Below are 20,858 nucleotides of genomic sequence, written 5' to 3' on the forward strand. Positions count from 1 at the left end.
TGCCAGCTGCTTTGCTGATATTTTAGAGCCAGTTCTGAACAGGGGCTGCTGTTGACAGGGTAGGAAAATTTGGAGAAGTAAAGGTGCAGGAAACAAAAACAACAACAAGAAAAAAACAAAACCCACAACAAAAATCCCAAGTGGTATAACAATTAAAAATACAGAGCCCAGTAGAAGTCCATGGAGATGGTTCAATAGAAAATGCCACCAGCAGTGAGCAGAGCCCGAGGCTGCTCACTGCCACCACAGGGGCTCCTCAGTTCCCTGCTGCTTTGTGTTTATCTCTGCTGGGCTCCCTCTGTTCCTTCAGCAGATGCAGCCCTGCCTGGAAAGGGCTCCATGCTCTGGTGTTCCCAGCTTGCTCCAGGCTGCATTCTTAGCAACAGTGAAAGAAGAGGTGAAACAGAGAGGCATTTTCTCTCCTGCCTGCAAACTCTTCTCCTTCAGTTCCAGTGCCAGAGATCATTCCTCTGTCAGGTTGGCACTGTGCCTGCTGCATCTTCGTCCCTGTTCCTTGCATCAGCTCCTGCACATCAGCACTCGCTGTGCCACATCATGAACAGAGAGGTGTGTCAGAAGAGCAAGGCTTGCGTTTTCTTGGTTTTTCTAACAGAAGAAGCATGAGTCCAAATAAATTTGTTGTTGGTTCTTGGCCTCCTTTTAGATAACTCTTTTCTGCTTTAATGCAAAAGGCTTTTCTACCACATGGATGGAATTACCTGTAATTGGCAGTTGCTTCAGGCTGTCAGGCACCATGGGAGTTTTTTCTTGTCTCTGATGAGGATTTGGTGAATTTTCCATGGGTCACTTGGTGGTGTCACCATGGGCTGAGCTCAGCGGCCGACTCTGCTGTCCCCAGGGGATGCATTGGGATGCCAAGCCCCTCAGGGCTGGAATTCAGGGTTGGGCCGGATCGGAGCGCCAGGAGCCTGGGCCCGTGAGGAGCTGCTGCTGGCGCTGGCTGCGCTCAGCCCGCTGTGCCGAGCAGCCGCGGCCATGGAGACACGGGCGGGAACTGTGGCCGAGGCCGGCGGGCGGCCCAGGCCGGCTCGCAGCTGCGAGGACGCCGACAGCCTGTGCCCTGAGGCCGAGGCGGTGGCGGGCGCTTTGCGGGCAGGGCTTTTCCGAGCCGGCCGCAATGTGCTGCCTCCCGTGTGGGCCGCGGCAGAGGCAGGCGGGAGCGCGGCGGGGCCGGCAGCGGCGGGCAGAGGCCGCAGAGAGCAGCAGCCCGGCCGGGCCCGCTGCGGAGCGGCACGGAGCTGCCGTGCAGCCCTCGGCCGTGTCTGTGCGCACAGGGCAGGAGCAGAGGCAGGAGCCGCGGCAGGAGCCGGCCATAGCGGCAGCTCGCCGTGCCCGGGGCCGCAGCCGCAGCTCTCCCCTGCCGGCCACAGCAGCAGCCGCTTTCCTCCGAGGCTCCAGCGCTTCCCGAAGACAATGGGCCCGGCCCCCCAGCACGGCCTAGAGCCCCGCAGCGAGAGGAGCCGCCGGCGCCGCAAAGGGCAGCGCCGAGGTCGCAGGTTGAGGAGGAGGACATGAGGCTCTCTCTCTGGGCCGCGGTGGGGCAGCTCTGCCCTCTTGGCCTTCGCCTTGAGCCCTTTGCTTCTTTTCCATGAGCCCTGATCACCCCATCCTCAGCCAAGGGCCCCCACAGCCCTTTCCAGGGCTGCAGGAAAAGCTCCCTCAGTGACAGAATCACAGAATCAGTGGCTTGGAAGACAGATGCTTTTAAGATGATCGAGTCCAACCCATGCCTTAACTCCTCAACTAAAGTACGGCACCCAGTACCACATTCAGTGTTTTTTCAAAGGCTTGCAGGGATGGTGAGTCCACCAGCTGCATGGAGGGGTCACACCACAATACTCTGTACCTGTAAGTGCCCGCTGTGGTTGGTGCTGTCTTTAGTGCAAGGCAGAGGTGCAAGTTTCTGAGTTGCCAGCACTTGCTGTGTCTGGCTGAGGATGCTGAGTGCTGGAGTCCTGCAGGACGTGGCCTTTTCCTGCAGGCAGTGACAGCTGGAAATTGGCCTATGACCTGTCATGTTGGGTTCCTGTCTCTCCTGCAGCCAAAGAGATTGCATTTAGGGATCCAAATCCAAGTGGCAGGAACCCAAATGCTCTTGAGTCACAGCTGCAGGCTTGAATCCACACAGGATGTCAGGGCTGCCCCACTCCTCTTTTGGCTTTTCCTGCAAATGCCACTGCCTTTTCTGTCTCAACTAGAAATACCACAGCTGTGCCAAAACCAGCTAGTGGGTGGTATTCCAAAGGCAGTGTGCTCTGGGTAGGATGAATGAAGAAGAACCTTCCCCACTTTTGAACCGTTCAAAAGAAACCATAAGTGTGTCTTAGCACCAATAGAAAAACAACTGCTAACTGAGGAGGAAATGTTAGTTTTCGGAGGGAGTCAGAAAGGGATCTTTAAAACCATCTTCCAAATGAGTTGATATTTCAGAAACTTTAATTACTTTATTTAATAATCCTAGTCTAGAACCATATCCTACAAAACTCTACAACAATCCTACTCTAGAATCTGACTCTACAATTCTACTCAAAATTGGCTATGGAGGTAACATCTTGACATGATATGTTCTTGTCTCTTACTTCTTCTGGACTGAGTTGATGAGTGGTGCCAGGATGGATGCTGGCTTGGCTGTTGTTACAAATGGATGCTGTCCACAGGAAAAAAAAGGAAAGAAAACAACAAACAACAGTGAAACATGACTTTCCAAGCTCAGTGCTTCACAGGCTTGATGAGGATTCCTCTAGTTGCTAGAAAGACCAAGAAAGTAGAACAGTGGGACCATCTATTCCCCAATTGTCATGTGCAGGACCTGGCCATCCCAGGCAAATGTGGCCCAGAGTCCCAGGCATCTGTTGATTGTGATGTCTTCATCTTGCTGGGATTTTTGCCCTGCCAGTGCTGTAGAAATGGTGCTTTCTGTCCCTGGGGTTTCTCCCTTTCAGGAAACTCCAATGACTCACATAGGTCCCTGCTTTGCAAGAAAAGCACTGTGCTGATTTTTACAGGGAGACAGAGCAGTGTCTGCCTTTCCATGCCCTGCCCCTCGTGTGCTGGATGCACCTTCCTTCCCAGCAGGGCCAGCCCAGTGGCACCGGGTCCTGCAGTTCCCTCTCTGCCACATAACTTGGCAGTAACCCTGGTGCATTCCCGTCACATTTTACCTGCAGGAGCTCCCTGGCAGACCAGCGCTGCTCCTCATCTCTCTGCAGGCAGCAGCTCAGGAAGTCACGCAGGCAAGGCGAGAATCGGTTGGGCTGCTGCAGCCGTGGGGTCCCTACTGTGGCTATCAGTTGTGTAGCCTGGAGAAAAAGGAGACACCAGGCTCCACTTGCTGCTTTCACATCTCTAAGTGCTCTCCCACTTTGTTTAACCTCTTTTCTTCAGTGGCAGTTTCGGCCCTGGCAGAGACCCAGAGATCATTTCCCTTTACCAACCAGAAAACCCAAACCTGATGGCAGCCACAGCTTTTCCACCATCCCACAGATCTTGCCTTGGCAGCTGATTTGATTGACTGACCTAGTTAGTGGGAGCTACATCGGGAAAAGCACATTTGCTTCTCTGAGGGTTCACACCAGCTTGAGAGGCTTTTTGGAAGAGGGACTTTGCTATACAAACTAATTTCAAGGGTTAGTACATGAAAGGCATGTCTGCAGTGCTTTTTGGTTCTTTAAGTGCACGTGCCCTAGCACAAGACTGAACAAGGTTTTTTTGCTGTTCTTGAAAACAATGGTAATTGGAAGGAAGGAAAGGAAATCCATCAGTTAATCCCCAGGTAAGGAAATAAACATTTACAATCTCAGCTTCAAGACAGACACATTAAGATGGCTGCACAAATGTACAGGGTTGAAAATATCTGCTTGGGCACACAGGAGCCACCTGCAGCTCTGTCTCTCAGCAGACTGAAAATTGCAGCTTCCCATTTTGCAGCAAAAGAATTATTGTCATGGTCAGAAGAAGGAGAGGTGCCATCCCTGTGGTCACCCTCTGCTCATTTGGCTACTCAAGTCAATGCATTAATGGTAGGTGCATCCCAGAAAGAGCCAGGAAACAATGGGAGGTTTTGGCAGGCTCTCCGCATCACCAGGCTCTGGCTTGGTCACATGGACAACGTGGCTTGGGCTATGAAGGAAATACGGTGACTGAGTGTTTCAGCAACACTGCGCAAGAAGCAGAAGAGACTCAGTGGCCTTTACACCCTCATGCCCAGGTTTCAGGCATGTTTCCCAGTGAGAAGAAACTGCACAGGGAGTTAGGTTCATCTCTAAAGACCACAGTTTTAGAAACCTTGTTGGGTTTCTTTCCAGAAACCTTCATTTCTGGAAAGATAACAGCAGTTCTCAGATTCTTGTTTCCCGCTATTAAGGCCATCTCCACAGAAAAAAGAACTGGAACCACTTAAAAGCCAAAAGAAAGTGTTGCCTGAGAAGAGAGTTTGTTTGGAGTTTGTTTGCATGTGGTAAGGCTTGAGTTCCCCCACTGCTGAAACCAAAACTACAGCAGATGCTGATGTGCTGCAGGCACATTTTTAGGAGGGGACCTTGGTGGAAGTAGTTCAGGCAGATGGCAATGGGCTTTTGTCCAATGGCACGCAGGACAAGGGACAGGTGAGAAAGACAGTGGGATCAGTGAGTATTTGCTCCTTACTGTGATGGGACTTTGGTTCCAGTAGGGAGGTTCTTGTTCGATCATTTCAATCCCCACGATTCCAAAAGACCATATGTCCACTTTGGAACCATATGGTTGACCTGTCAGCACTTCTGGCGCCAGCCACCAAGGAGTCCCGACTACCGAGCACCGTCTGCTCTGCTCAGGGCTGAGCTGAGTAGAGAGGCCAAAACCAGCTGAAGAGAAAGCAAAACACTGTTTCTATTTGAATTCTGTGCAATTAGGAAAGCAAGCAAAAGAGTTCCACAGTACAACTTTGAAAATGTGCTGTTGAATTTCCTGGCATTGGTGACTTAAAACATCCCCCCATTTTTTGCATTCTCTCCGTGGTGTCTTTTGTTCTTTGGAAGCTTTAGACTTGTAACTCCCTCCCTCTGGAAGGGACACACACAGAGCAAGGCCACTCTTGACTGCTTGTTCCTTGTCCTACCTCTGTGCACGTTGCAACTGTGCTCTCAGCTCACAGCGGGTGTCCCTGCACTGCCACCAGCCCCATTTAGGGGAGCTGGCTGTCACTCCAAGCAGCCCCACACCCACATCCCTGGAATGCTGCTCCTGACCAAGAATACACTGACCCAGCTTGACAGAACCGTCAGTTCTGAGAAGGATGTTGTCACTCTTCACATCTCGATGGATCACATGGTTTGAATGACGAAAATGCAGTCCTTCCAGGCACTGAGAGAAGAAACAGAAAGAGGAGGGCAAAAATGAGTGATGTGATTTAATCCCACAAGAAAGGCAACAAAGAATCTAAAAGATTCCCTCTGCAGGGGAATGGGCAGTAATGGCAGAACACAGTGCCACTGAGAGGAAGAGCTTGCTGCTCCAACACTTGCAGAGCAGGACCTTTCTGAGGAAAGGCATGTCAGCTTCTGAAAGAGCAACAGCACCTGCTGTTATAGACTGTGCCCTGCAAACCAGCCAGGATGACTGCTGCTGCAGTGCATGTGCTCAGAAGCAAAGAGCCTTTTGGCTGCACTCCTGTCCTTGTATGCTGAGGCCTGAGAGAAACGAGTCTCTCTCTTTTTTCTTTGCTGATCATTTCCAATCCTGCCACCAGCACCTTTGCTTTCACAGGCAAGGAATGCAGTGAAGACAGACTCCAGGCAAACATTTAGAGAGGCAAGGTGGAGAACAGCAAATACAAATACATGAGCCAGAGCGAGAATACAACAGCAGGAGAGAAGAGTACTGGCACCGAGTACAGGGAGTGCAGGGGCACTGGCAGGCCTTGCACTTGAGATGCTTTTTCTTGCCCATAGCACACCAGCAGCACAGAACCAAAGCTTGGCACAGGAAATCACTGCAGGTCTGAGCCCCTGTTTCCCAGACAATCCTGCCCAAGCCCTTGGAAACACAGATGGGATTGCTGACCTCCCGACTGATTGCTGCTGCCTCATCTTCATACAGAGCGGTCGTGCTGAGGATATCGTTCAGGGTGCCTCCGTCCATGTACTCCAGCACCAGCCAGAGTTCCTGCCCCCGAAAGTAGCTGAAAGAAGGAAACAAGGGTGTGGAGATGAACATGCATGGCTACTTTGCTGGGCAGATGGCTGGTACAGAGACTGATTTAGTACAGTCCTTTGAAGAGTTCTCTTGACAGGAAACAAAGCACAGGGAGATGCATTTCAGGAGAGGAGGACATCTTCCCCACCTTTCAGCAGTTTGACAAAAGAATTCTTTTCCATTTGTAAACCAGAGAAACTCAAGCCTATAACCAATCCCTAAAGGGGCTTTCAGCAGCAGGACTCTGACCTGTTTATGAGCCGGCTGAGCTCCAAGATGCCCCTCTCCCAGCTAAGGAAGGCTCCAGCCTCTGCAGTCCCTGCAGCCCTCAGGGGCAGGGCAGTGACCACAACCAGGCTGGCAAAGGCCAAGCATGAGCACTGACAGGCGCTGATGGGAAGAAGTCCCAGCCAGCCTGAGCCCTTAAAAGCTGTTGCCCCCATTTAGGACACAACAGGATGGGCCTTGAGATCAGCCACACCGAGGTGCGGATCAGTGCCCTTTTTGTCCCAACAGGAGATGGTAGACACAGAATCCCCTGGGCTCTGCTCTCAGCCCCACCACTTCTTATCTGAGAGCACTGGCAGCTGTTAAGGGCAGGAGGCAGATTTATTGGGTTGTGCTGCAGAATCACAAAGGACTTTGTGTTTTCCTAGAGACTAGTCTGCGCGAGGACGTATGTGGCCCTGAGGTCCGGCTAGCTTAGGAGAGGTGGCCGACGCCTCTGCGCATCTGAGGACCAGCCCCCCTCAGCGTCCTGGCCTCGGGCTGGGCTGGATTGCGGACGTGGATAGAAGCGCGCCGATGAGTTGAGGAAAGGAGGCGACCACTTGCTGGGGTGAAAACGTTGGTTTATTGAAGATGGACGGAACCAACCACAAGGAGGGCACCGACCAGCAAATGGCCACAAACAGGGGGAGCAACAAGGTTTTAAAGAAGAGGGGTGGAAAAAAGAGGGACGCCCAGCTAGCCAATAACAGAAGAACAAGGGAGGTACAAAACTTAATGGGCATACAAGAACAACCAATAAATACAAAGTAGAGGAGGGGCCCCGGGACCACAGCCAACCACAACCCCCAGAGAGAAGAAGCTTCTAGAACAGAGGGAGGAGTGGGGGTGATTGACTGGGCCCAGGGAGGAGGAAAACTTGACTTATAAGGATAAGAAGGGGGAGGAGAAGTTACATGACCTAAGAGCTTAGTAACTAAGGGGGAGGGGGTAACCATGGAAACTCAAGGGGCAAGGGAACAGTGGCGGGAAAACTGTGAGGGGAAGAACCATTTACAGGAACATAGGGGAAGATACACAAAATGGGGGAGCAAACAGGGAAACTTAAAAACACATTACAACACAGGGCTTGGCCCAATGGCTAGGATTCTAACAGTCATGGGAAAGAGTGGGAATCGGGTATGGAAAAGCGCCATGGATCTGAGGAATATACCATGGCTGGGCTGGAGGCTCTCTCCTGAGAAACGCCTGCAGTACAGTTTTATCTGACCACACCACTTGGATGTGTCTCTTGGACACATCTTGATATGCACAAAACTAGAAGATTAAATAAAAGTTGTTATAAAGATACTGCTTTTTTCTTTTGGAGCACATGAAAAACACCTCATGCTCTCTATTTGTCCTGTAACCTGATGTACTTTCAAAGGAGTTCTTATTGGCAAAAAGATAGCATTCTCTTATTGACAAAATATAGCATTCTCATGAAAATAAACTGCAAATGTAGTAGTAGTACCAGGACCAGTCATAAAAATGACAGCAGCAAGACATGTGAGGCAGAAGGGCTCCCTTCAGGATGGAGAAAAACAAACTCCACCAAAAATACCCCACAAAACAACAGAAAAAAAAAATGCAAAAAGAAAACCAAACACAAACCCCCACAAAAAAGTAAAAAAACCCCAAACCAAAACAAAACAAAGAAACCAAAAAAAAAACCCAATGAAAAATCCCCAACCAAAAAGACAAAAGTCCGAAGCCAGTGCATTTCTGTGAAGGTATTTTTCTCTGATGACTGGTTGGAAGTCAGGAGTCGAAGAAGAATTTAGGAAGCTATAAATTCTGTTCAGTTTGGCCACGAGCACACAGGACTCGCCTAGATCATTTGCAAGGTCACATCCTTCTGCTGATGCAAGAACAATCCCTGCTTCAGCCTTTAGCAGAGAGGGAAGCTCAGGCAAACCCAGGCCAGTCCGAGGTGCCCTCAGAGGCAGCAGGAACAGCCAGAGCGCTCTCTCGCTGCCTCGGAGCACAGCGCTTCCTCTGGGGAGTCCTAAATGGCCCTGTGGCACCAAACTCAGAAGGAACATTTGGTACAGCTCTGCTGGCAGCTGCACACAACACACTGTCCCTCAGACAAGAAACAGCCCAGACGTACCTAGCATCTCCAGGTACTTCTCCTCAGTCTGCTGTTCCAGGGAGATGAGCAAACTGCCCGAGCTCAAGTTCCCAGGTTTTAACGGAGAGCTTCCTTGAGGTGACGCTGCTGTGGCAGCAGGTTCAGAGCCCATGATGTGCTGGACCTGGAACATTTCTGGTGGGCACTGTTCCTGTGCCTCATGCCAACCTTGGGGTTCTTCATTGCCAGACATTCGCTGGAAGTCTTCACAGGCTGCCCGGTGAGAAGTCAGCACTTGCAGCTCAAGTGAAACAGAACAAAGCAGTCAGACACTACAGCTTGTCCCTGTCAGCCAGGAGTCATTGACTGTGAGGAAAGGGAAAGAACAGATTGACAGGGGATACAGACAGCTTCTTTCAGTCTTCCATCTGGATCACCATGTTCCACTGTGAAAACACCTCCAGAAACAAGGGGAGCAGGAACAGGCCAGCAGAAATCAATTTGGATGACTGCTGGCCCAAAGGCCAAAGGACAAGTTTCACTGTCCAAGGCAGCAGTTGAGATTCAGCACACCAGAAAATGTTCCTCAGAGTGACTGTGATACACACTAGAGCAGGATGGCACTCAGAGGCATGGCCCCACTCCCTGCTGCTTTGCACTGGAAAGGAAAGGAGGGTAGAAACCACCAGTTTGGTGACTGCAGTGACTGCATCCCTCTTTCATTCACTTGCTTTTCTAGAGCCTGAGGGAGGCAGATAGCTTTCTCTCTGATGATTTTCTTGTCTTCCTCAAGCCTCTTCTCCAGAGCCTTGATCCTGGCATCAGTTTTCTGCAGCTGTGCCTGCAGGTATTCCTTGATGTTCTGTAACCAAGGAGGAAGAGGACGCCTTTTGAGTGGAGTGGCTGCCATTCTTTCACTCACCTGGTTGTGTTGATCGCCCCTCTGCTGATGGAGATTCTCCTCTTGAATTCTTCCCATGTCTTCCTTGTTCCTCCTCTTCAGTGCCATGATGGCACTCTGAGCTTCAGGCAGCTCTGCTTGTGGCTCTGCCTTGATGTTCTGTGCACACAAATGCAGAGCAAGTGACTGGGAGCTGCCACCAGGCTCAGCGTTTTTCCTCTTGCAGCCTCAGAATCACATTGATTCAGCTCCTTCTTTCTGCTTCCCTCCCCACCTCTGCCTCCATTGCAAACCTCCTGTCCCAGGGCTGATCTCTGCAGATTCCAAGGCTCTGTGCTTCCAGTGCCTGTGGGATTCCTGGCCTCCTCAGTCCCAAGAGCTGTGGTTTATGCCCTTCTTCCTGCCCTTCCCTCTGTGCCCTGGCCAGTCAGGCTTACCTGGCCTTTCTCCTTTCTCCACCTGCTGCCCGAGCTGCTCTTCCTGCTCTCGGGCTGGGAACAGCTGTCCCTGAGTCTGGCATGGCATCTCTGATGAAGCAGTCTGCTCCTGCTCTCTCTCTAGAAGCACCTGCACAGAAAGCAAGAGAAGATGGGTTTCAGCTTCCCATAGGACCTTTGTGGGCCAAGACTCCAAGACTGCTGGGCTCACACATTCCCAAAGCACTGTGCTGCTGCTCTGCTGGGTCATTCTCTGTTTGAGGGGAGGCACAGATTCCAAAGTGACCCTGGCCCTACAATCAGGGGCCATCTGGGACTGAAGCTGCAAGAGCCTCTCAGGCAGCTGACAGGGAAGGTGTGGCATTTCTCAAGGGTGTGGTGAGGGCCTCCCTCTGCTTGTGCCATGTCCTGTTTGTCTTTCAGTAGTGACTGACACCCTGCCCTGTCCCACAGCTCCATCCTGGCTTTGCAGGTGGCTTCCTGGGTGAGCTCACTCCTTGTGAGTTCTCTTCAGGCCTGCACCAGCATTCCTGCCTTTCTGACATCCACACTCTTGTTAGAAAACCTGGTCATTCAGGAGATGAGGATGCATGTAAAGATTTCTGATGGAGGTCACAGAGCCTCTATGGCCACCACAATGGAGGAGGACCAAGGTGTTTCTTCTTCCTCTTTTGTCAACTGAGGATTCTGAGCAGCAGAAACAGAGGCTCCCCTAAGGCCCCATGAACGAATGCACTTACACAGCCCTGGGGATGCCAGTGAAGGAGACCATGCGTCATGTAATGCATGGCACGTATGAGCAGAGTCACCAAACACCACCTAAACATGGAATTGTTCCACCTCTCTAGGAGAGGTGGAAATTTAAAGAATTAACTGGGGACTTCAGGGCACAAGAGGCTGGAGGATGGAAACAACTCTGTGGGAAATACCACAAAGGGGGAAACATCTCTTCCTGCTCAGAACTGGTCGAGGGAACATGTCTCTAATCCTCTCCTGAGAGGGATGCTGCTTTACGTGAGGTTTGCACCTCCAACTGCCTTGGACCAGAGCCAGGAAGATTCAATTATGTAAATGTTACATAGATAGATAGATAGATAGATAGATAGATAGATAGATAGATGGAAAGAAAGATAGAGAGATAGATGTCCCTACTATGATCTGTCTTTATTGTTCTCTCTGTTGCTGCCCCACATCAACACTTGGTGGCCATTGCCATGATCAGCAGCAATCCTGAGATTTCTTTCCTGTTGCTCAATGAACCACACTCTTGGAGAATGTGGAGCGTGTAGATCCTTATGGAATGCAATCAGACCCAGAGCACTGCACTGGGAACTGCACTCTTTGTGCCTCTGTGCTCGGCCGAGTTCTTCTCTTGGACAGGACCACACTGATGGTGCTAAAGTGCCTGGAATCCAAACTGCAACCCAGCCCCTCCCAGCTCCTGTGATTGCTGAGGAGCAGCTGGAATGCAAAGCATTGATCTCCTGCTCAATTCCCAAACACAACACACACTGATTGCCTGGGCTGCAGAAGGGCACGGGCACTGCTAATTTTAAGGTGATCTGTAAGGCCATAGTGGCTGGCCTAGAAACACAACAGCTCCTTCTGTACCAAAGTCCCTGAACAGAATGATGTGTTCTCATGCAAAAATACTGCGTTCCCCAGAAGTGACACCTTGGAATAAAAACTTCAAGCAGAACCATTCCCAGTGCTGTGTAAGGGCAGGAAATAATTTCAAAAAGAACCTGCGTTGGGAAAAAGAGAAAATGAATTGGGTCTTCTCCTCCAAGTAAAGCAAAAAATAACAACAAAAAAGGGAGAGGAAGTCCAGTCCAAAAGTAGATAAATATTTCAATGCATTGCAGAGATGCTGAAGGTGCCTCAAGAGCCTCCCACTGTCGAGGCTAAAGCTCCCTTGGCACCTCCTCCCTGGCCTTGTGCTGCACCCCCTTGCTCAGCTGCCCTGTCCTTCTGTGCACACGCTGCAGCCCCTCCATGACTTTCTGCTCCCCAGGGCCCACAAGTGCACACAGCACTCCAGCTGTGGCCGCAGCACTGCCCAGCACAGGGCCACGCTCACTGCCCTGCTCCTGCTGCCCCACTGCTGCTGGCACAGCCACCAAGCCCTTGGCCTTCTTGACTCCCTGGCCACACGCTGCCTCATCTTCAGCTGCTCAAAACCGCCAGCCCTGTGTCCTTTTGGCCACACAGCTCCTCAGCCACAAAGGTTGCAGCTTCAGTTGCAGCATCCACCATTTCAAGAGCTTCTTCCTTTTCTGCAACCACATCTTTTATGTAGATATTAAAAGTTTTGGTAGGAATAGAATTCTATGGTACTCTGACTAAACTTCAATGGTGTAATTCAGCTATATAGGAATTTGCTCTTAGTTAAATGCAAGTTAAGACAACGTGGCAACCATGCCCTTAGGGAAATATTCCACCCTATATTGCTGTAGGAAACAACGTTCTCTCTGCAAAACTGGATTTGTAGTTCTTCAAAGCTCTGGCATGGAAATTAATAAATTACCATTTCTGCCTTTGATTTTTTTTTTGCATGAAAATGGATTTTCTGTCAGCTTTCCTAGCTCGCCCTCTATATTCTACTGCCACTGGCCAAGCTCACAGCTTCCTCTACAATGCTTAAACACCAGGAGCATAAAATGTTCTTTTCTCACTCACCTCAGGATCAGTTCCGCTGAATACACGCCTCAGGTGACCTGTAGTGGGCAGGGAAAATGAATCAGATGCTGTGAGAAAACTGCCTGGGCTGCTGAATCCCACAGAAGAAGTCAACCCAAGCAGAGATGATTTCCCATTTCATAACATCCCTCCAGGAGACACATTTCATTCACACAGCCAGAAAGAGATCAGGTCAATATCCTTGGTTTTGCCTACACTTTGGCCTGTTTTGCCAGTAAATGACTACAAACATGACCAAGAAAATGCAGATTTTTCTTTAACTCTCAATGCTCCTGTTCTACTAAACACATTAACAGCTTCTGAAATCGTCTCCTTCTGGTACGTTTTTTAAAAAATCAGTTGCATGCACCAGTTCTCGTTAACTTGCTGGAAATGCTTGCCCAGAAAAGCTTCCCCAAAATCCCCCTGAGCTGTGGCAGTTCTTTGTGAAACAGCAGAGCAGCAGCTCCAGGGTTCAATAGCAGACACTCACTGCTTTGGAATTTGAATTTCATTGCATTGGGAAGATCACAATTTTTGCACTCAGTAAAGGGTCAAGTTAGACAGTCAGATCCTTTCAAGAGAAACCGTTGAAAGAAAGAAGCTTTCCCTGAATTCTGGGGCAAATTGCAGAGTTTTAAGAAGGCCTTCCAAGAAGGTCTGCCACTCTACATTTTCAAAGGTGTCTTGCTTGTCCCAGCAAACTGAGGAAATGACAGAGACTGCTGCCACAGACTCTCCCGTGGAGGGAACAGAACCCCTGCAGGTTCCCTTGCAAATGCTGCCCCTGTGGCTACAGTTCAGTTCCTTTTTAGATTAAGGACTCGACAGAAGCTTAACCAAAGCAATGGCATCCTAATGCTCTTTCTGTTTCAAAATCAGGCACTCAGTCACTAATGAAGAGTAGGAAGACATACGAAAGCCAGGTTAGGATACACCCTAACCTAAGCAGAAGGGAAACCTCTACTTATGGGCAAAATTCGTAAAGTAATAAATGGAATATGTAATGCGATATGGAGCAAAAGCTGCAGTGGCCAGATGGTTCATTATTGGCATTTCTGCAACTTTTCTAAAAGCTACAAAACTCTTGTCAGTGGGCAGGTGCCTACAGAGAGATGCACTGACCAGGAAGATTCTCCTGATCAGAGCAAGGCCTTGGGCTGCTCTGACACTCAGGCCTTCTGTGCACCAAGGCAACCTTCTGATGTCACTATGTCAATGTGACAACCATGCCCGGACATGACAAAGCAAACGCTCCATGTTGGTCTGTGAGTTTATGCAAAGCAATACCCAACCTTCCCTACATCAAACACAAAAGAGCCGGGGAAGTTCTCCTCTGTCACAGAGCAGCACAAATTCCCCTCATGGGCCAAACCCTGTTGTTCAGGGCATCCAAGAGGAACTCCAGGAGTGCCCCAAGCACCTACAGCCTGTGCCCCAACTGAGCACTCAGATGGGACACAAGCAAAGGAAACTAGACCAAGAAAATGGCCCAAGCATTGCACATTTAAGAAATTACTCTAACTTTCAAAATTTAAAGGTTTATCAAAGCTTAACAAAGAACTGAATAAGAAAACTTACAGCATTGGGAGTCTCTGTGACTAGCAGCCATGTGCTCATCTACAGAAAGGATGCTCTGCCTTTTATACCCTTACCTCCTCCAGAAGTTTTGTCAGTCAGCTCTTTCTCTGCTGTCCATTGGTGGAATTACTTTCTTGCACCTTGACTGGAGGTCAGGTGTTGTTTCCCCCTGCCTGCTGGTCACAAGCCAGCCCTCCCCAAATGCCCTGACTACCAAGGCGATTACAAAGGGGAGGGGAAAGAGGGTGGGAGGATATATTACAATATCATCACTACACATTTGAACATCCACATAACATCTACTTCTTAACTGACAGCGCCAACCACGGCACTACTCATCTAGAACACACAGAACCAGGAGAGAAGGCACTGTTGGCATCACAGCTGAAATCTTTCCTAACAAATCTCCCCACCTATTTGCCCCTTTCTTGGACATGCCCAGGGCTCCGGTGCATGTACATCTGTGCCTTTCTTGCCCTTTGGAAGCAGTGGAACTGGCAGCATCTGCCCGCCAGCAGCAGCTGCTCCAAGCTGGGAACGCTGCTGGCGGTGCTGATTTCCAGAGGCTTCTGTGTGCCAGGGGAAGCCAAGGCAGGAGCGGGCTGAACGGTGCTGGCGCTGCTGCTGCTCTGTGCCAGAGAGCCCCGGCTGGGCAGGGCACGGTGCCCACTGCGCTGCGGGCTCTTTCTCCTGCCAGAGCTGGGCACACCTGGCAACAAGGCATGACAACTGGTGGGCAAGCCAAGGGCTTTCTGGGGCTGCTCTGCTCTGCACACACCCAGGACACCTGCAGCACAGAATCTTAACCCTCAAACAGGTGAACCAAAGGGAAACAGCTGGAAAGGTTTCATTTGGTCCATTTTTACCTGCTGAACAGAAGTCTTCAAAATAAATGTTGCCAAGCAGGGCCTGATCCCTGCTGCCTGCTCAGGGTTAGAAGAGAGGCAATACTTGATCTCAGCACTGGGTGTGTGGGGAATCACTTCCCTGATACATGCACACCCAGCAATCTCACTTAGTAGTGTGTATCCATGGATCCAAGACATTCTCCTTACTTTTCTGAAACTCACAGGCTAAATATTCCCCCAAATTATTTGATTTACTGACTGATACTTATTGACTTATTGATACCTAAATCACTTCTCAGAATTTACTGACATGAGAATAGGAGTGTCCTGCAGGTCCATTCCAGTGTTTGTCACAGGTTCAGGAGGAGACCCATGCCCAAAATGACCCAGGACAAAATGGAACTTCCAAAGCAAATTGATTCTATTAGTTGTGGTAGCAAATAATACACAGCAACCCCTAGGTTCCTAAAAATCTGTGCAGCAGCAGGAGGTGGAGCGTGGTTCTCTGCAGCAGTGGCAGGTAGGCTGTGCACTTCCAGGACATCCCCTGGATCAAAACCATGTGCATTTCATCCTTCTCACCATTCCAGCTCAGAACCAGGCTTTATACCTCCTGCTCAGGAGTGGAATTTCCGAGTTACAGTATCGGCTCACACATGGCTGGCATGTGATATGAGGCCAATAAATCAAGGATTTAAAAGAACTGGAAGTGTTAAAATTTTAGCAAGATTTAGTTAGGGGGAAAGAGTATAACAAGAAGAGTAGAAATAATGAGGAATAGTTAATGTTTTGCAGGTAAGGTAGTTAAGGCTAGGGTAATATATCACTTGCTATCACTGTCTTTACTATGTTTAAAGAAGCAGGATGGGATGCGGATTTCTTTGTGACAAAGAAGAGGACCAGAGCCTGCACCTGGGCCCCGAAACTTCAGCTATAGCTAAGAAGTGCAAAAGCCTGCCATCAGGTCATAAGTAAAGAGGTCAACTTGAGGAAGACGTCTTGGCCTTCATCAGAAGGACACCATTCCCCAGTTTAAAACCTACCAGCCCATTTAAAGTGAAAGACTGCAGAAATGTGAAAGAACTTTGGACTGAATTATAATACATTTTAATACAAAGGGGGGCACACAGTGTTACCTAATGAATACGTGTTAGGTTTTTTGGGAATTATATGAATGTGTACTCATTTTAGATGAGTAGAGAGCCAGTGATTCTTCACACATGTCTTTAGGAGACAACTCCTCCTGTGCCTGGCGCTGTAATAAACACACCACCTTCTAACTTCAACTGTGGTGAGTTCTATTCCACACTTCATTTGGTGACCGCAGCAGGAACACTTCTCTGCTCCAGCAAGAACAACCGCGCTGTGGACATCTCTGGGCACTGCCAGGACATTCCTTTCCTGGAGGCACCTCTGCTCTGGGCTGTTCCTCGTGGGGGACAGACAAGACTGCTGGGACTGTGGAGAAAGTATATATATAACCCTGTATAAAGTAACCCGTAAGGTGAACACGGGGGAAGGGCTGTTCCTAAGTCACACAGAGATGTCCTGCGCACAGTGTACTCCTGTACAGTTTGGGTTTGGGTCTTGCTACCGGCAGAAAGGATTTGCTGTGTCAATAAGGACCTGCTAGAAATTCTGGGTTTGAATTGAGCAAATGCTGTTTTATTGCTGCAATTTTTCCTGTGTGTTGTAATTGTGGTTGTGTTTTCAGTGGGTGTGTTTTGAGGAAGATGATGTGGGTGGATGCTGATGTGGTAGATGGTGAGTTGTGTTGAGAAAAGCGAGCACTCTGTCCCCTCATAAAGAGAGACTCCTTTCCCGGTGAGCTTGTGTGTGTGGACTTTATAATTGCAGGGGTTGGTACTCCCTGTGACACCTGGTGCCTGGGTATATAGGGGGGTTGAGTGTTTTTTTCCCCACATTGTGATCATTTGGGACTGAATGGTTGTGTTTGGGGAGATTTTAGGATTTTGTTTGCAACAAGTGCAGCAATTTATGCAGAAAACTACAGTGCGGTGATTTACGTATGTTGACCTATGGTAGTTCCTTTCTACCACCCCCCCTTCCCCAGGGTTACAAATCTCCTGCCACGAGCTGGACACTCTCTTTCCTCTCCTGGAAATCCTCTTTTCTCTCCTGGATGCTCCCTTTCTCTCCTGGAGTGGTTCTCCATTAAAGCTGTGGGACTTTGGTCCCGAGAAGAAAGACCCCCTCTCGTCTTTTCCTTTGTCCTTGTCACTGGGGTCCAGATTGAGACAGAGTAGAGATCCATTCTGAATTAGGTGAAGTGTCTAGGAGAGATGAAAAGTCTGTGAGGCCAAAGCTGAAGGAAAAACTCACATGCCGGAGACAGTGAGGAGACAGAGAAAGAAAAACATAAACGACCACGAGGTCAATTTGCCCCCGACCTAGGAATTCCTTTGATAATGAAGAACTGGTGATAAATGTCACGCTGAATGAATATTTATGAACCTATTGTGAAACTGTATGCATATGCATTTGGAAGGATGAATAAAAGGAGATCTGAGGTCTTCAGGGGTACGCAGGCCTGTTGAGGAGGATTTCCTCTGCATGCGTCCGACGCGTGCCATAATAAAAACATACCAAGCTTTACAACTTTTATGAAGTTGTGAGGTTTCTTCTTTTCTCCACAAAACACAGAGCTCACCAAACTGATCCCCCACGAGGCAAAAACCGACAAATGGCCCCACATGCAGAGCTCAAAAATTGGCCACATTTTTGATGGACTGGACTGTTTGCCACACTTTTGGAATTCCCTATTCCCACAGAGTCAGGCAATTTTTGAAAGGACGCACCACACTCTAAAACCCATTCTAGATCAACAAAAGGGGGAATGGCCCAAGCAACACCTCTGATAAGGTAGAGCAAAGCTTTAGATGTCTTTATGTTTTCAATAGCTCATTTGCAGGACCTAATCCTCCAATTTTTAGGCACTTTTCAAACAGCACACAGGCAAAATTGAAAGAAAATTTTGCCGTTTTGATCAGAAACCTTGAGTTAGGACAAATTGAAGGACCATTTGCACTAATCACTTGGGGCAAAGGGTATGCTTGTATTTATTTGCACAGGTGCCAGACCTAAGTGGGTCCCTGCGAAGAACGTGAAACCGTCTCATACACAAGAGCACACCGACAATTCCACCAGCAGGGAAATGAGCACGCAGACGTGAGCCACACGGAGAAACTACAGTTCATGCCAGACATTCCCTGTTCAACCTGTGAAAGCTACAAATCTTGAGTTTGATTGTTGATTTTTGGACTGTGAAAATGGTTTAGATCATAGAGCTCTTTCAGCAAAAGCATGGTGTCCGTTGTGTTCAAAAGAATTCTAAGATACCCAAATTTGTAGAAATTGAAGGTTAGAGGGACAGTTTAGTGCCCTATAGTTGGCCAGTCCCTGAACAAGTGCTAAAAGATTTGCTTGAGAACTGAAATAGGGAAGCTTTTGCCAAAAAGCAGCTGAACAGGAACATGAAGCTTGATCAAATGATATACTGGCGTTTGTTGGTTTTGCTTGCTTGCTTTTGCTGTGCATATATGCCTGTAGATCAACCAAAAATGAATGTTTACCTTGCTTTAGCTAAGTCAGCAGGCTCAGACACTGTATGTTTGCCCAATTCAAGCCCAGACAAACCCTTGTTGACCTGTTTGATCAGTGTGCCAGTGCCAGCCAAGGAATGCCCAATACCCAACTTTGTAGAATACATCTTTGTAGAATAGGTCTCTATGCATTGGGTGTTTTGGCAGTGATACTAGTAGTAATACCTTGCATACATCAGTGTGTGTGACAAATGATGGGTAAAACTATCAAAGAAATTTTTATCACACAAGAGAGAGAGGTAGGAAATGGATTCACAGAGAGTTCTTGAAATCTCACAGAAGGTATCGAAATGGAGGAAGGTTTTGAATTAGGACCTTGGAACAGACGAGAATTTTTTGGAACAATGACATGTAATTGCTGTCAGACTTGACTTAGCCCTTTGAACTGACTGGACTTTCACAGCATTAAAATTGCTATGTTGGAATATAGCAAGGCTTAATGTGAGCAAAAAGGATGCTTTAAGCAAGTAATAAGCAGGTATACTACAGTAAAGCTATGAAATTCAAGGTAGTTAATAAACAACACAGATACAAAGGTTTCTTTTCACTTGTACCGAGAGGGCTAATGTGGGAATCCTTCAAATCAGAGGGTTTTGGGAAAGCTACAAAAGGCAGAGCTCAGAGAAAGCGGTTGGAGCTAAGCAGCAGCCATAGGATTTGTCAGCACAAGTGTTATAGAAGTAGAAAAGTAAGGAGAAATAGCAAAATGGCCTGTGTGTTAGTGCTTGGCTAGAATAACTCGTTAGCCTTCAAAAAAGTATCTCTAGCAAGATATTAGGAACTTCTCAGCTTAATAATGGAGCTCAGTGCATTGTGTTTTAAGGCTTACAAGCAGGTATTGTATTCAAAAGAAGCAAGCACTGTTTTAACAAAAGGTACGTGTGCTTATAGTGGTTGGATAGAACTACTGTCAGTATGCTTCTGCTTTGTGTGATTGGTCAAAAAATTTTTCAAGTAAGCTGTGCCATTAAGTTCTTTGCCTGCTGCCACAGATGTGAGCCGCTGGCATCTTCCCATAGTCAGACCCAAGTAATGAGACTGATGCTGGAAAACAAACAGCTCGAGGCGCGTTCCTCAGCAGTCCCGTCCCGTTCGTGATTTGTACAGGGACCCCCGGCTGGCAATAGTGTATAGATGTTAAATTACATCCATGATAAATTAATAGGTATTGTTTCATACATTTTCATATCTTTTAATTTCATAGAGATTTATATTTTTTCATTTCATATAGATTTCGTTTCTTCCTCCAGCTGGGGAGAGTGAAGAATTACAACAGTGCAAAACCTTCTGCCCACACAGCAGTCAGCCCCCAGGCGTGTGCATGCACACCCACCCACTGCGCTTGCTCTTCTCAGCATCTCGGGGCTGCTGTTTGCACAAAATTGGGATGAATTTAACTCAACAGAGCCACGGCTGGTGTGTCCAGCTTGTCATGAACACTCATGTGGCAACGAACAACACAGTGCTCTCAGATCACATTATGACAGGTCATTTCAATTTTGCTGGGCACTGAGGAAGTCTTAAAAGCCCCAAAGACACAAAAAACGGGGTGGAAAACATTGGCATCAAGGTACTGCTGGTATCCTCCTGGAGGAAAATCTCTCGGGTTTCTAAAGGTCATAGCTTTCCAAAAAGTAGGAAAATTGCTCAGCACTGGCAGTCCAATTGTGAATGGTTTTCTTGACTTGGCAAAGCTGGGTGTTAACAACGGACTCCATCCTTGGTTCAAATCACCTGCCCTCACTGCAGATAAAGGACCACCACCAGCAGCAGAAGCTAGTTCAGTCAATTTCACTCAAAAAGCTCTGTTAAATTTGGGAGAAGACAAGAAAACACATCAGATACTGTGGATTAATGACAAGACTCTGAGGAACAGTTCCAAAGCAAAGGGCAGCAGCTTCTCTCTGGGCCCCTCCTTGTGCTCCAAGGCAGCCGGGCTGCCCTGGCTGCCCAGGACCCTGCGCCCCGCGGGCTCTGCAGAGCTGCACAGCGGGGAGGCAGCTTCGGGCACCTCAGCCCTGGGCAGGAGTGGCTGCTTGCCCTGCAGGGCTGCCTGTGGGCAAAAGCAGGGTGCTGGCCTTCTGCTCTTGGCCCTAGCCTGGCCTTGCAGGGCTAATCCTGTTCCCTGTCTCAAATGTGCTACAGACAGACTTGTTTGTTTCCAGCTCTTCACAGCATTGATGTGCACTGCAAAATACCAAAGAACTAAGGCCTGAACAACAGACCCTGACTTGAAGCCTCCACAACAGGACCTGA

General features: G+C 48.6%; 1 protein-coding gene across 1 annotated transcript in view; it reads right to left on the reverse strand.

The window, feature by feature from the left end:
- Positions 1–2,596: 2,596 nt before the first annotated feature.
- LOC131571582 (uncharacterized) overlaps positions 2,597–20,858 on the reverse strand; it is an 88,181-nt gene continuing 69,919 nt past the window's right edge. The window contains 5 exon segments of the mRNA XM_058824360.1: positions 2,597–2,668; positions 3,183–3,320; positions 4,666–4,862; positions 5,262–5,361; positions 6,061–6,178. Coding sequence (XP_058680343.1) covers positions 2,597–2,668; positions 3,183–3,320; positions 4,666–4,862; positions 5,262–5,361; positions 6,061–6,178 — 625 coding nt within the window.

This window comes from Ammospiza caudacuta, chromosome Z, assembly GCF_027887145.1.
Source record: "Ammospiza caudacuta isolate bAmmCau1 chromosome Z, bAmmCau1.pri, whole genome shotgun sequence".
Taxonomy (NCBI): Eukaryota; Metazoa; Chordata; class Aves; order Passeriformes; family Passerellidae; genus Ammospiza; species Ammospiza caudacuta.